Source organism: Nansenia antarctica, assembly GCF_963989245.1.
Source record: "Nansenia antarctica genome assembly, chromosome: 4".
Lineage (NCBI taxonomy): Eukaryota > Metazoa > Chordata > Actinopteri > Argentiniformes > Microstomatidae > Nansenia > Nansenia antarctica.
Window position 1 is genome coordinate 40,864,639 of NC_137689.1, and position 15,779 is coordinate 40,880,417.

At 45.9% G+C, this 15,779-nt stretch overlaps 1 protein-coding gene across 1 annotated transcript in view; it reads right to left on the reverse strand.

The window, feature by feature from the left end:
* Nucleotides 1-15,779, reverse strand: part of ubap2a (ubiquitin associated protein 2a) — a 77,598-nt gene that overhangs the window by 1,967 nt on the left and 59,852 nt on the right. Inside the window, exons 21-25 of the mRNA XM_080529356.1 lie at nucleotides 13,610-13,660; nucleotides 10,730-10,823; nucleotides 9,436-9,810; nucleotides 7,000-7,104; nucleotides 99-166 (exon numbers count right to left, since the gene is read on the reverse strand). Of these exons, the coding sequence (XP_080385482.1) occupies nucleotides 99-166; nucleotides 7,000-7,104; nucleotides 9,436-9,810; nucleotides 10,730-10,823; nucleotides 13,610-13,660 (693 nt within the window). The remainder of the gene's footprint in view (nucleotides 1-98; nucleotides 167-6,999; nucleotides 7,105-9,435; nucleotides 9,811-10,729; nucleotides 10,824-13,609; nucleotides 13,661-15,779) is intronic.

Consider the following 15,779-nt stretch of genomic DNA (forward strand, 5'->3'; position numbering starts at 1 on the left):
TGATTTCAACTCATGAAAGATTGGAAGTGTCCGTTTATATTTTTGTTCAGAGTAAATATAATATGAATGACCAGGGAAAGATAGAGCCTCAGTCTCACCTGGGTCTTGTTGTAAACAGTTCCACTGATATCTGGAACCCCGGAGTTGCTTGAAGTCACAGAGACACCTGGGGGGGAGACAGGATTGATTGATTGATTGATTGTACTTTATTGTCCCCGAGGGGAAATTTGTCTTGGGCATGGTACTTTCATGCTTCAAGTGCAACAGTGACGATACATACAACATACAGTAGACAAAGTAAACAACAGGACAGCAACAAACATTGAGTAACATTGGCAGCAGTTTCCACCTGGACATGGCATCATTTGGTATAAATATATATTGCACATAACCCTTCAAGTGGTGATTTCGAATATTGCACATGGCCCTTCAAGTGGTGTCTAAGATAAAGTGCAGGTGCTGGTGATCATGTCCTAATCATCGTTTCTGCTTGAGAGAATTGATTAGTTTAATGGAGAATGGGACAAATGATAGTTTTAAGAGCTTATAGTTACATCTTGGCATGCGAAGCCTTCTACCTAGGGGGAGAACTTTGTATTCTGTGGAGAGCGGATGTTGGGGGTCTGCGATTATCTTGTTAGCCTTGTCCAGGACAGCTTTTTCATATAGTTTATTTAGGATCACATAGTCTCTCACCTACAATTTTCATAGCTGTTTTGTGAATGCTGACTAGTCTGTTTTTTTGTTGTACAGTTAAGTTGCCAAACCACACAATTATTCCATATCTGATTACACTTTCAACAATGGACTGATAGAACATTCTCATGATCTGCTTTCTCACCCCATAAAGTCTGAGTCGCCTCAGGTGATAAAGCCTCTGCTGTAGTTTGTTACATAAGCTGTCTAAGTGTGTATTCCAGCAGAGATGGTTGTCTAATTGAATACCTAAGTACTTATAAGAGGGCACCTGGATGATTGTTTGGTCTTTAACGACCACAGGCTCATGGTCAGTTACCTGCCTTGGGTCTAACACAACCTCCTGAGTTTTGGTGGGGTTTAAGATGAGATGGTTGCTGTCGCACCATTTAGTGAATATGTTAATCTCATCATGGAGCACCGAGGGGTCTGTATCTTTATCAAGGAGACGTAGAATTGCAGTGTCGTCAGCATATTTTATAATATGGTTGCTTGGGTGGTTACTTTTACAGTCGTTGGTGTATACTGAGAATGTATATGGGGACAGAACGCAACCTTGGGGGACACCTGTACTGCAGTGTTTAGTCACTGACAGTGTTCCATTGACTTTCACTTGCTGTTCTCTTTCTAACATGAAGGAATGGATCCATTTGATTAAAGTACTATTGACACCCATGTCTTTGAGCTTTCCTAAGAGCACGTGGGGTTGTACCGTATTAAAGGCGGAACTAAAGTCAACAAACATAATTCGGGCATAGGCCTTTTTGTTCTCGAGGTGCTTGGATACAGAATGTGTGATATAGAGAATAGCATCCTCCGTGCTACGGTTCTGTTTATAGGCAAATTGAAAAACATCTAGCAATGGGTCAATGTGTTTTCTAAGCAGAGACAGTACATATCGTTCAAAACATTTCATCACAATGGAAGTTAGAGCAATGGGGCGGAAGTCATTATTCTCCATGGCACGAGGTTTTTTCGGCACAGGGATTATAATTGACTTCCTCCACAGAGCTGGAACCTCGGTATTCAGGGACTTTTCAAATAGCGGACACCATGCTGTTGTTAGTTCTTCTGCACAGTTTTTGAGAAGAGAAGCTGATAGACCGTCTGGACCTGTGGACCTGTTGGTAGACACCCTGCCAAAGAGACGTCGAATGCTGGTAGGATTTACCTCCAACCAGCAGTTGGCGTCAGTCTCTGGCAGGGTCTGCAACACATGGTCACACTCCTGAGAGTTCCGTGTGTCAAACCTCAGGTAGAAGTCATTCAGCTCGTTTGCTTTTTGTTGTTCGTCTAGGGCAGGGGTGCCCAATACGTCGATCGCAAAGGTAGTATGGGTAGATCGCATGGCATTGAACAAAACGATAAAAAAAAAAAAAAAAAAAAAAAAAAATTCGCCTATCATCCATCCTCACTATGGCTTTTGCCACTTGATTGACGTACAGGTAAGCCAGTCTGAGATCTGATCTTTTCACCTACACCTAACACGCGGTTCACCACGCATGCGCAGTCAACAGCACCAACTACAAAATACAAAATACCGGCGAGACTAATTACCTAGTTAGCCTTCCAATTTCTACTATTTACTATATAATACTAAATAAAGGCTATACAAATGAGTGGGGAAGCTGGACCAAGTAAGAAACCAATAACGTATAACTTCCATCCAGAATGGGAGGAGGACTTTTTTACACGATGTGATATTGGAAATGCGTCTGTCTGATCTGCAAATCTACGATGGCTATTTCGAAGAAGGGAAATGTGGCAAAAGAGCGAAAACGTACGGCTGCAACGATAGCTTCTTATCGCGTCAGTCACGTTCTTGTTAAACACAAGAAGTCATTCAAAGACGGCGAAATTGTGAAAAAAGTTTCTCGAGGCTGCAGATTGCCTTTTCGATGACAGATCCACAGTGGCTGATGACACCTTGCAACCAGCTCCCACAGCCCTGACTACTAGAAACTAGCTGCCTCCTCCCAGTGCCAGGTCTCCCACTAAGGTAGAGAAATGCATTTATTTATTCCTTTCAAACTAGGGAACTACCTGTTTTGTATCTGGTTTACTTTTCTGTTTGTTGGATCAGTAGTTGGCTATGGTACTGCAGACTGGCTGTCAGTGTGTGAGTGAGAGAAAGTGAGTGTGTGTGTGTGTGTGTGTGTGTGTGTGTGTGTGTGTGTGTGAATGTGTGTGTGTGAGCGAGAATAGCAAAGAGGGAGGGTTTGTGATGGTCTTCACCTGTGGCTGTGTGACAGAGAGAGGGAAAGTGTATTGTGAGTTTACTATGCAGGCTGGGAACTGTGTGTGTGTGTGTGTGTGTGTGTGTGTGTGTGTGTGTGTGTTTGTAGTACGTGCATGTACGTTTGCGATGTTGAAACTAGACTGGTAGATCTTGGCAGACTGGCTACTTGAAAAGTAGATCTTGGTTCCAAAAAGTGTGAGCACCCCTGGTCTAGGGTCATGATCTGTCTTTTTGTTGGGTTCATGTTGGTCACTGATTTCATTGTGTCCCATAGTTTTTTAGAGTTGGAAGTCAAAAAACTTTGTTCCATTGTGTCCCTGTGTTTTTTCCTTGCACTAACAAGCAGTTGTTTTAGTTCTTTCTGGACCACTGACAGTCCTGCCCTGTCCTTATTTCTGAATGCCTGTTTTTTCCTATTTATGCAATCTTTGATTTCTTTTGTGATATATGGTTTGTTATTAGGATAAACTACTATTTCCTTCTTTGGGACAACATTGTCAACACAGAATCTTATATAGTCTGTTATGGTAACAGTGGCCTCATCCAGCTCTAGTGCGTGGAATATGGACCAGTCTGTGCACAGAAAGCTACCCTTAAGTGTCTCAGTAGCATCATGCGGCCACACATTGACAGTTTTACATTCAGGTTTGCTTGATTTAAAGACAGATTTGTACGAGGGGATTAAATGTACAATGTTGTGATCTGAGTTTGAGAGGGGAGGTTTTGATTTGGCTACATATGCATTTTTTACATTTCCATAGCATTTATCTAGGATCTTGTCATTACGGGTATTACATTTCACATATTGTTCAAAGCCAGGTAGCTTAGTCTCTAACTTGCAGTGGTTTACATCACCCAGGAAGAAGATAGGCGCTCCCGGTGTGCGCTGCAGCTGTTCATGGGCACATTCCGCAACACGGGCGGCTGCTCTGCCTGCATTTCCGCTGGGTGGTACATAGACGGCGGTTATGATGATGTTCCCGAACTCCCGTGGTAGATAGTGGGGTCTCAAGGACAGACAAAGCAGCTCGACGTCTGGGGTGCATACGGTGTCTCTCACTGTGCATTGGCTGCTCCACCGGTCACTCACGTACACACACAGCCCCCCGCCGTGTCCTTTCCCTGCTGCAGCGGTGCGGTCTGCGCGCACGGACGAGTAGTCATCCAGGTTGATCAGAGAGTCTGGGATTCCCTGGTGGAGCCACGTCTCGGTCAGAACCAAGAGATTCGCCTCTCGGTATTCAAAGCAGTGCTTCATGTTGACACGTAGCTCGTCCATTTTAGGCAGCAGGGACCGCACATTGCTGAGGATTATTGACAGCAGCGGTGGTTTGTTGTTTCGCCGACGGAGGCGTTCACGTGGCTGAGGTGGTCGGAGAGACAGCAGCGTTTCCCTGGAGTATGTGATGTGCTGTTGTATTGTTCCATATTCCCCCTGCGTGTTGGTCGCACGGCAGCGGAGACGGTCGCTGATAATTAAGACCAGCAGTAGAATTTTGCCAATAGACATATTACACAAAACACAAAACGAACAAAACAAATAAAAACACTTGAAGCAAGCCAGTATCACCGGCCCGAGTCGCTACAGAGCAGCGCCACCGGAAGTAGGAAGTATCCTTGCCAAACTGCTCTGAAGAACCTCTCACTCACTAAACAGCAGCTGTTCTATACATGGATACATGAGGACACCCCGACCAACACCTTGATTGACTGATTGAGATTGCAAAATATGTGCATTACAAGATACAGAACAATAATGAATATAACGGAAAACAAAAAAACTAAACTAATAGAATTAAAAAGCATAAAGCAAAATAAATTATTGCAGATTTAACTCTTTTTTTTGGGGCAAGTTTTTCTTACAATTTTTTTTCACATATTCGAAAAGGAGTGATAAGAAGTACAAACTTATTCAATCCCATCCCTTCTCCATAAATCATAAAAATGCTTCCTGTTCAAATGTTCAAATCAATACAATCTCATAATATATACAAATACTGCGTAGCCAAATATCATATTTATATACATTAAATATAGAATAAATATTTAGGAACCCAGATGATAAATGATAATAAATAAACAACCCCTGTAAACACAGTGTGATTATCAACCCCCCCCCCCCCCCCCCCCCCATCATCCTGTACATTATGAAGACATGTTGTTAGACCTGATTTTAAACTGGATTATGTTTGGACATTGCTTTAACTCCACATTCAAACTGTTCCATAGCTTCACTCCACAGATTGATATACAAAACCATTTCCTGGTGGTATGAATACTGTGTGAAAAAAACCTTAAATTATAACCCCGCTCTCGATCACTGAACAATTTTTTTATATTTCCTGGTAGTAGGTTATTTTTTGCTTTAAACATTAATTGTGCTGTTTGGCATGTAACAATATCTGTACATTTTTGTAATTTTGACTAAGAATGATGGGTTAGTGTGTTCCAGATATCCGACATCATGAATTACCCGTATTGCTCTTGTTTGGAGAATAGATAGTGAATATATTGAACTTTTGTAGTTATTGCCCCAGACCTCCACACAGTAATTTAGATATGGTAAAACTAGTGAACAGTAGAGAATGTGGAGTATTTCTGATCCAGAACCTGCTTTGCTTTATTTATTACTGAAATGCTTTTTGACAGTTTAGTTTGGTGTGATTTCCAGCTGATTCTGTCATCTATAATTACTCCAATAAATGTATCTTCATAAACTCTTTCAATTTCCACTCCATCTATTTGTAGTTGTACATGTGTATTCATTTCGCAATTACCAAATATCATTATTTTTGTCTTACTGAAGTTGAATGATAATTTGTTTCTATCAAACCATTTTATTTGTTTGCCCATTTCTGTAGTGATGTCCTCTAGTAGTTGTTTTAAATTATCCCCAGAACAGAACATTTTTGTGTCATCTGCAAATAATACCATCTTCAGTAGCTTTGATACTTTACATACTGTATGTCATTGATATACAAAATTAACAGTTTTGGGCTGAACACTGACCCCTGGGGGACGCCACAAGCAATGTCCAAACATGTTGAGCAGAAGTTACTCAGCTTCACAAACTGTTGTCTCTTGCTTAAATAACGTTTAACCCAATGTAATACTAGTCCCCTGACACCATATCTTTCCAGTTTATTGATTAATATGTCATGGTTGATTGTGTCAAAAGCTTTTTTTTTAGATCAATGAATACCCCAACTGCATATTGTTTGTGATCTATACTATAGCATTTGTGATTTTCTCAATTGATTCTATTATTGCCAGTGATGCTGATCCTTTTGATCTGAATCCATATTGACTGTCTGTAAGTAATGTGTGTTTTTCAAACAAATGGTCCAGTCCTTCATATCAGTCCTTCAACATGACTCAGTACTAGGGATGTAACGACGCATCGCCAGACAGTTAATTATCGATACAAATATGAGACGTTTCAAATCAGTGAAATGAAAAACGATTCGCAATACTTTTTAAAATCCTTAAAAACATAAACACGATGGTCACATTACCGTAATTCCTAAACCAAATGTGCTATAAAAAGAAATTCTAACAGTCCCTGAAAGCAGAGAAGCTGCGCGTTCTACCCATATACAGGTGCATCTAAAAACACATCTTATTGTGGAAAAGTTCATTATTTTCCGTAATGTAATTCAAAAAGTGAAACTTTTATATATTCTAGATTCATTACACATAAAGGTAAATATTTCAAGTCTTTTTTGTTTTAATGTTGATGATTATGGCTTACAGCTCATGAAAATCAAAAATCCAGTATCTAAAAAAATTAGGCCGCTTGCTGCAGCCTTGGCCTGGGTCTGGAAGGTGTGTGTGTAGGGGTGGGGGGTGTGTGTGTGGAGGGGTGGGGGGGGTGTGTGTGTGGAGGGGTGGGGGGTGTGTGTGTGTGGAGGGGTGGGGGGTGTGTGTGTGGAGGGGGGGGATGTGTGTGTGTGGAGGGGGGGGGGGGTGTGTGTGGAGGAGTGGGGGGTGTGTGTGTGGAGGGGTGGGGTGTGTGTGTGTGGAGGGGGTGTGTGTGTGGAGGGGGGGGGGGGGGGGGGTGGTACCTTTGCCGGGCCCGCTGGCTGCAGCCTTGGCCTGGGTCTGGGAGGTGCTGCTGTAGCCTTTGCTGTAGTCCACTCCTGACGGGCCCTGGCTCAGCTCCTCATACCCTGGAGGAGTAACACACACACACACACACACACACACACACACACACACACACACCACTCTAAAACTGGAGGAACACACACAAACCACTGAGCTGAAGGTGTGCTGACTGTAGGTGTGTGTGTGTGTGTGTGTGAGTATCTCTCTCCTGACATGAGCTGAAGGTGTGCTAACTGTAGGTTAGGGGTGGGACAAAATATTGATACGGTGATTATCGTATCATGTGGCCTCTTACGATACGATTATCGTTTCACTTGCTAAAATATTGTTTTTTATGGCGGCAGCTTAACCAATGGCAAGCAATACGTTTTTTTTATTTTTATGTTGTCTCTCATCCGCACGCGTCGTATTCCCACGCCAGTCTAGGGCTGCGTTCGTAAATTCGCTCTGAGAGTGACGGAGGGCACACTGGGCTCAACGTCATAAAGGGACCAAGTAATTTGATTGGGCAAGAGGCATTCCATGACGGCTGATCAGATTTCCAGAGCAAATTTACGAACGCAGCCTAGAACTAAACCACTCGCAGATTAGTTTTTTTTCATAACAAGAAACTTGAAGTATTAAAGTACCCACTCGATATAATCAACGACAGTTTAACGTAAATACTTTCATTTTGGGATGTGTTCGTGTTTGGGGCTGTGTGATCATCTAATTATGTGTAGTTATGTGTTTCTAGCATGTCGATGTTCTATCAGCAAAAATTAAGAAGATGAATGAAAAACAAACAAATCTAAAGTCTGGAACGATTATATTTCAAAACAAGGCTTCCCTTTAATTCCCTGAGGGCTCCGACTATTACCAAGTCTATCTGGGTTTATTTGCAAGGACCTTCGCCTGTACAGTGTTGTGGAAAACAAAGGTTTCTGACAAATGCTGCTAACACTGGAACCACGTTATGAAACACCAGTTAACACAGATATCCTGATACAAACGATAACACAGGTATCGTTTGTATCGTCTTCCAATTTATCGATTATTGCAGAATCAATGTACCGCGTTACTATCGGTACGGGGGACAAAATATCGTACGGTTATCAATACGTGAGTTACCTTGCGATTCCCACCCCTACTGTAGGTGTGTGTGTCTCTCACCTGACCTGAGCTGAAGGTGTGTGCGTGTGTGTCACTCCTGACCTGAGCTGAAGGAGTGCTGGCTGTAGGTGTGTGTGTGTGTGTGTGTGTGTGTGTGTGTGTGTGTGTGTGTGTGTGTGTGTGGTACCTGAGCTGAAGGCGTGCTGGCTGTAGGTGTGTGTGTGTGTGTGTGTGGTACCTGAGCTGAAGGCGTGCTGGCTGTAGGTGTGTGTGTGTGTGTGTGTGTGTGTGTGTGTGTGTGTGTGTGTGTGTGGTACCTGAGCTGAAGGCGTGCTGGCTGTAGGTGTGTGTGTGTGTGTGTGTGTGGTACCTGAGCTGAAGGCGTGCTGGCTGTAGGTGTGTGAGTGTGTGTGTGTGTGTGGTACCTGAGCTGAAGGCGTGCTGGCAGTAGGTGTGTGTGTGTGTGTGTGTGGTACCTGAGCTGAAGGCGTGCTGGCTGTAGGTGTGTGAGTGTGTGTGTGGTACCTGAGCTGAAGGCGTGCTGGCAGTAGGTGTGTGTGTGTGTGTGTGTGTGTGTGTGGTACCTGAGCTGAAGGCGTGCTGGCTGTAGGTGTGTGAGTGTGTGTGTGTGTGTGTGTGGTACCTGAGCTGAAGGCGTGCTGGCAGTAGGTGTGTGTGTGTGTGTGTGTGTGTGTGTGTGGTACCTGAGCTGAAGGCGTGCTGGCAGTAGGTGTGTGTGTGTGTGTGTGTGTGTGTGTGGTACCTGAGCTGAAGGCGTGCTGGCTGTAGGTGTGTGAGTGTGTGTGTGTGGTACCTGAGCTGAAGGCGTGCTGGCAGTAGGTGTGTGTGTGTGTGTGTGTGTGTGTGTGTGTGGTACCTGAGCTGAAGGCGTGCTGGCTGTAGGTGTGTGTGTGTGTGTGGTACCTGAGCTGAAGGCGTGCTGGCTGTAGGTGTGTGAGTGTGTGTGTGTGTGTGGTACCTGAGCTGAAGGCGTGCTGGCAGTAGGTGTGTGTGTGTGTGTGTGTGTGTGTGTGTGTGTGTGTGTGGTACCTGAGCTGAAGGCGTGCTGGCAGTAGTGTGTGTGTGTGTGTGTGTGTGTGTGTGTGTGGTACCTGAGCTGAAGGCGTGCTGGCTGTAGGTGTGTGAGTGTGTGTGTGTGTGTGTGTGGTACCTGAGCTGAAGGCGTGCTGGCAGTAGGTGTGTGTGTGTGTGTGTGTGTGTGTGTGTGTGTGTGGTACCTGAGCTGAAGGCGTGCTGGCTGTAGGTGTGTGTGTGTGTGTGTGTGTGTGTGTGTGTGGTACCTGAGCTGAAGGCGTGCTGGCTGTAGGCGCTGGGCTGCTGCTGGAAGGGGCTGGCGGAGGGGTTGCTGAGGCCCGGGTGCTGCGGGTGCTGCTGGTGCTGCTTGGTGAACATGGTGTGTTGGTACTGGAAGGCTGCGGGGCTGGGCACCCCGGCGTAGTAGGGCAGGCCCGGGTAGCTGTACCCCGGGGGCAGGTAGGCCTGCTGGGAGCCGTGGTGCCCCTGGGGCTGCTGGGAGAGGCCCTGGGGCTGGGAGGGAGGCTGGGGGGGAGGGGGGGGCTGGCCCTGGGCCTGGCCCTGGGAGGGCTGGGGCGCTGACAGGCTGGCGGGGGGGGCCGGGGAGGTGGAGTCCACCCTGCCGAACTTTGGGACTTCACCTAGGGAAGGGATGAGGGAGGGAGGGGGAGGGAGGGAAGAGGGAAGGAGGGGGAAGAGGGAGGGAGGGGGAAGAGGGAGGGAGGGGGAAGGGGGAAGAGGGAGGGAGGGGGAAGAGGGAGGGAGGGGGAGGGAGAAGAGGGAGGGAGGGGGAAGAGGGAGGGAGGGGGAAGAGGGAAGAGGGAGGGGGAAGAGGGAAGAGGGAGGGGGGGAAGAGGGAGGGGGGGGAGAGGGAGGGGGGGGGGGAGAGGGAGGGAGGGGGAAGAGGGAGGGAAGAGGGAGGGAGGGGGAAGAGGGAGGGAGGGGGAAGAGGGAGAGGGGGAAGAGGGAGGGGGGGAAGAGGGAGGGGGGGAAGAGGGAGGGGGGGGAGAGGGAGGGAGGGGGAAGAGGGGGGGGGAGAGGGAGGGAGGGGGAAGAGGGAGGGAAGAGGGAGGTTACGTGTAAAAGCAAGATGGAGGCGAAAGGCGTTTTTGCAGCATTATTTTGGTAATAATAATAATAATAACAACTTTTATTGATATAGCACTTTTCCTGCAAACGTTGCAGCTCAAAGTGCTTTAATCATTATATAATCGTAATTTAATTATATAGTCATTTAAAGGCAATATTAAAAAGGTTTTTAGTCTTGACTTGAACATATGTGCTGAGGTTGCATCTCTAATGTAAACTGGCAGTGAGACACAATCTGGAGAATAAAATGAGAATGCAGCCTCACCAAATCACACACACACAGCTGTGTTCCTGTCAGGTTAATCCTCTAAACACAATTTTCTGATTAAAAAATAAAGAAATAAAGAAATGTGGTAAGAGGTACTACGAAGAAGCCTCCACAATTGCAGTGAGATAAAAAGAAAAGAAAAGAGGAGGAGGTGGTGGCTAAGACGAAGGGCGTTTTAGAGGACTGTGGGTTGAAGGAGTTACCTGAGTAAGGGTTGTTGGCTAGGCTCCCGTCTCTGCCTGAGAGAGTGGTGGTGGGGCCGGGGAATGTGATTCCATAGTAATCCTGCAAAGAGGGCTGTGGAGAGAGGAGCGAGAGAGACAATCAGACAGGACGTTGTCTGGGCTCTCTAGGCCAGGTCTGTTACATGGTAGCATCCCAAAACACGGTGCAGCAGCTTTCAGTCACGCTGCCGCATGCTCCTGGAACAAACTCCCTGAAGAAATCAAACAGGCCCAAACCCTAAAAACATTAAACTCTTTTTTTTATATATTTAAATGTTTTGCAGCAGTATTAACTATTGTCATATTAAATCTATTTACTTCTTATATTTGCTTTTATTCATTGTAAAAAAAAAAATCTTACTATGCTCCTCCTGCTGTATTTTTAAATAACGTATGTAAAGCACTTTACACTTAAACATTTTTCATATGTGTTTGTAATTAAGACATGCACGCTTGTGAAGCAAAACACATAACTTAAGTTAACTGAGAGTATGGAGGCAATTAGGAATTAGAATTATATTGACTATATTGATACACCGGGGCTTGTGGGAAAACATCAGGGGCTTGAGAAGTAGCCACCCCCTAGCCCTGTCCCTGGTTCACATGCTTTCACCCCACTATGCTTAGCATTTCCCCACGCCATATCGTCACATTATTTAACAAATAAATCAGCTATCAAGAAAACCATACAATCATATTCTTTAGAATAATTAAAAAGTAAAACATTACCAATACAAGGCCAATATTTCTCAACTTAAAGTGCAATTGTACCACTTTCCATGAACACTGTACACTGCTTCTGCTACTTAGTGCATTACACTAATCAGGGATGCAACTATGGTGAAAAAAGAGAGAGCTATCCGAAGTCGTTGTGGACGGGAGGGGTGGTTCGGTGGGGGCTAGTGTTATAAAAAGCGGTTATGAAATGGTAAATGGACTGCACACATATAGCGCCTTCATCCAAAGCGCTTTACAACGGCCTCTCATTCACACACACATTCACACACCAATGGCGGCAAACTACCATGCAAGGCGCCAGCCCCCCAACTGGGAGCAATTTGGGGTTCAGTGTCTTGCCCAAGGACATTTCGACATGTGGCCAGCCGGGGCTTGAACCACCGATCTGCCGACCTTGCGATCATAAGAGGCCGTCTCTACCTCCTGAGCCACAGCCGCCCCAATGACTTTAATCAATTATGACATAAATCAATCGTTTGCGCTGAAGAAGCTCCTCTCACAGAACCATTAAGTCAATGTTGCTACTCTTCTCTACACTCACACAACCCACCTCTGCATTGGATATGCTGGCAGTTTAGGTGCAGCACTTTGCCTGATCTTCTCAGCTGCTTGGTTGCTGGGAGTGGGGTCTCCTTTCTGAGGAGCTGTTTCACACTTTGTGTTGTTATGATAGTGGTCACCTTCTGTCTGTGGAGCTCTGTCTGACAGTGTGATATGCACACCCTTTCCTCCATAATTAATCTATTTTGTGCATAATACACAATTAATCTAGCATGTCCTTTTTTTTCTTTTCTTTAAGTCAGACAGTGGGAACTTATGGTTCACAAAAAATTGGGACAGCGGCTGGTGAAAGGGGGAAGAAGTCACCAATCAAAGTGTTCAGACTTTTAATTTGAAAATGGAAATACATTTCAACATTGTTGAAAATCACATCACACTCACTAGTCAAGCCAAACTATTGCAATGCATGGATTGGGTGAGTAATCCCCACTGCTACCTAGTTAACTATAACACTACTTTACATTGTTAGCAGGCTCACAAAACAAGCTGTGTTAGTTGAATAGCGATGTGTCATTCATTTTCAACAACGCTTAGCTCACGCTTTTATTTTGAAATCGCGAAAACGAAAACAGAAGTCAATGTCGGAATGAGCCTCTCCTTGTTGTTCAGAGAACAGATGCCAAACTACCGACATGTTTGCTGTAATAATATGATTTGGCAGTAGGCAGCCATCAGTCAATAGCTCGTCTCATTCACAGAACAGCATGGGTTGCCTGCACTGTTTGATTGCGTATTTTAGAGCAGACTACAGAGATGGTGAACATTAGCACTAGCTAACACTGGCTATCTATTTACCTTAGCTTGGTGCCGTTTAGCTAAATATACAGCTCGTTGGTGGACACAGCCTAAGTTAACTTATCTAGCCAGCTAGCTAACGCTAAGGCTGAACTGCTCGAACCTGCTGAAAACCTTGAGGTCCAGTTAAGCTAACGTAGCTAAGCTAGCTAGCCTAATAGCTTACGTTAATATAGACTCGGTGTTGAAGCTGCTCTGACACAGAATACAATAATCTCTGATGTATTCCATACTATTCCAAAGTGCTTGACAGTTGAGTTCTCAAGAGGAACGGTCGGCGGTAGGCATGCTTATCTGTATACCGTAAACAGAGCAGTATCCGAAGCAGGTCAACGTGACGCAGGTGACGCTTGCGAATATGATTGATGGAACGAGTGAGTGAAGGAAGGAGGAACCAATCAGGCAGCTTTTTGCGTACCTTTCAGCTGACAATGCGTACCAGCGTACATTGACGTTAAAATGCGTACCTGCTACGCAAAATGCGTACAGGTTGGCAGGTCTGCATCAGTTAGCCTAGCGTCTGGGCTGGGCCAGGTCTGTTACATGGTAGCATCAGTTAGCCTAGCGTCTGGGCTGGGCCAGTAGAGATTTGACAAGAAGGATGGGTGAGAGAGAAGGAATGACATGCAAGATATGTCCGCAGCCGGAATGAAACCGGGAACCCTGCGGTTACATGGTCGACGCTTAACCCGCTACGCCACCTAAGCGCCCCAGGGTGTGTGAGCTCTGAGGAGCAGGGAGAGGGAGGGGGGGGGTCACACTCACCATTGGCAGTCTGGACTGGAGCATATGGAGGTCCTCGTAGCCGTAGATCTGCTGTGAGACACGCAGGACAACAACAGGCACTTACACGAAGAGGCACGGCTAGTCCTGAACATTATTACTACTTTGTTTTTTACAATATATTTATTGAATTGATTGAATTTCAGTTTGCAAATCACATCAAATTGTACACTGAATTACAATATAAAACATAGGAAACATGTTTGACCCTGTTCACCCTCCCACCACCCTACCTAGAGGTATCTTACAGGGACAGTCTAGTGGTGTGATGGAGGTATCTTACAGGGACAGTAGGGGGGTGATGGAGGAAAATGATGAGCAAATTATTTGAACTTGTTTGTCAGTCAAGCTACAGGGCCACACGGGCAGCCGGTAAGGCAAATTACAATTGTTTAAAGTATGTTGTTATATTTGATAGGTTTTCATTGTGTATGTTTTCATTGTATGTGATTCGTGCTTTTTGTATCTTTTAGGTTGATAACCTACTTTGTGCTACTTTGTGTGAAAAAACTACTTTGTGTGAAGAAAGGAAACGACTTTGTGGAAATGAAAGGAAATGTCATTAAAATAACAAATATTGCACATTGAGTCGAGTAGTCACGCCCCCTGTGTGTCCAAAACCCCTTTCGGTGGGAGTAAAACCGAGCAGTTATCAACCGCACGCACCCGGAGGAAAGAAGCCGGGCGGCGTGGGATATAACGACCAGCAAGGACCTGAGGAGGAATCCCAAGACGACGGTCAGCTGGGAGATTGATTGTGCTCCATGTGTCTGATGCATTCAAGCTAGCTAACTGGAGCTAGCTACCTAAAGCTACCCAAGCTAGCCCACTGCTGAAGCTACCTGAAGCTACCAAGCTAGCTAACTGGAGCTAGCTACCTAAAGCTATCCAGCTAGCCCACTGCTGAAGCTACCAAGCTAGCTAACTGGAGCTAGCTACCTAAAGCTACCCAACTAGCCAACTGCTAAAGCTACCTGAAGCTACCAAGCTAGCTAACAGGAGCTAGCTACCTAAAGCTACCCAGCTAGCCCACTGCTGAAGCTACCTGAAGCTACCAAGCTAGCTAACTGAGGCTGGCTACCTGAAGCTACCAAACTAGCTAACTGGAGCTAGCTTCTTGAAGCTACCAAGCCTGCCCACTGAAGCAAGCTACCTGAAGCTATATGCCATATGAAAGTGGCTGGCTAGCCCTGTCTCAAGCTACAGCTCGAAGGGACAGGCAAACCTCGCAGCTTCAAGAAGCATCAAGGGGAAGCTAGTAGCAGGCTATTTGTGCATGTTGGATTGGGACAAAATGCCTGACAAAGTAACAAAGCCAGAGGCCAGTGCCAAATTGGCAGAAGAAGAGGAGATGCTTGGACAGCTCAAACGTGAGCGATCTGGAGCTCAATCAGTGTTCACCAGGAGAGCAAATATCCTCACCCGAACTGCCAGCTCCTCCACAGAAGGAAAGCTGAAGGCTGAATGGGAAAATTTTGAAGGTGAATACTGCAACCTCATTGCAGCCAACACCGACTACGCTGAAGCATTGTCTAAGGCAGACACGGAAGCCAGCAGGCAGCAAGCGGGCAACGTTGGGAAAATGGCAGAAGACTGTGACCAAAGGTTCGTTGAGGTGAAGACGTCCCTCTGGTCCAGATTTGCTGAGCCTGAACTAGCTCCTCTCACCAGGCGAGCTGAAAGAGCCATGGACCGAGCAGAGGAGATCGATGTGGAGCATGAAACCTTTGAGTTCTGTGAAATGCAACGTAACTACCTAAGGGAGTCTATTGAAAAGGCTAGCCTCATGGAGGGCCTGGATTCCTGCAGCCCAGGCAGGTGAGGTACGAGAGTGTGTGGTGAACCTGTTAGACCGGAAAGAATCACTATGGCTCAAGTGGGAGAAAGAGTTTCGTGACGCGAAGAGAAGAGCGGAGAAACGGGCTGCTACTGGAAGCGATGAGCAGCCGGAAACAGACGGCACACCACCCAGTGCAGCCAACATGCCAGTGGACTCAGTCAACACGCCGCCCGACCCCAGCAGGGAACCAAGGAGCGTCCTGCAAGGAGCCGTGCCAAAAATCCACCTTGCACGTATACGCCTGCCCACATTCACTGGTTGTATGAGGAACTTCTACCGCTGGCGATGTGACTAGGAGAGCCTTCAGAGACA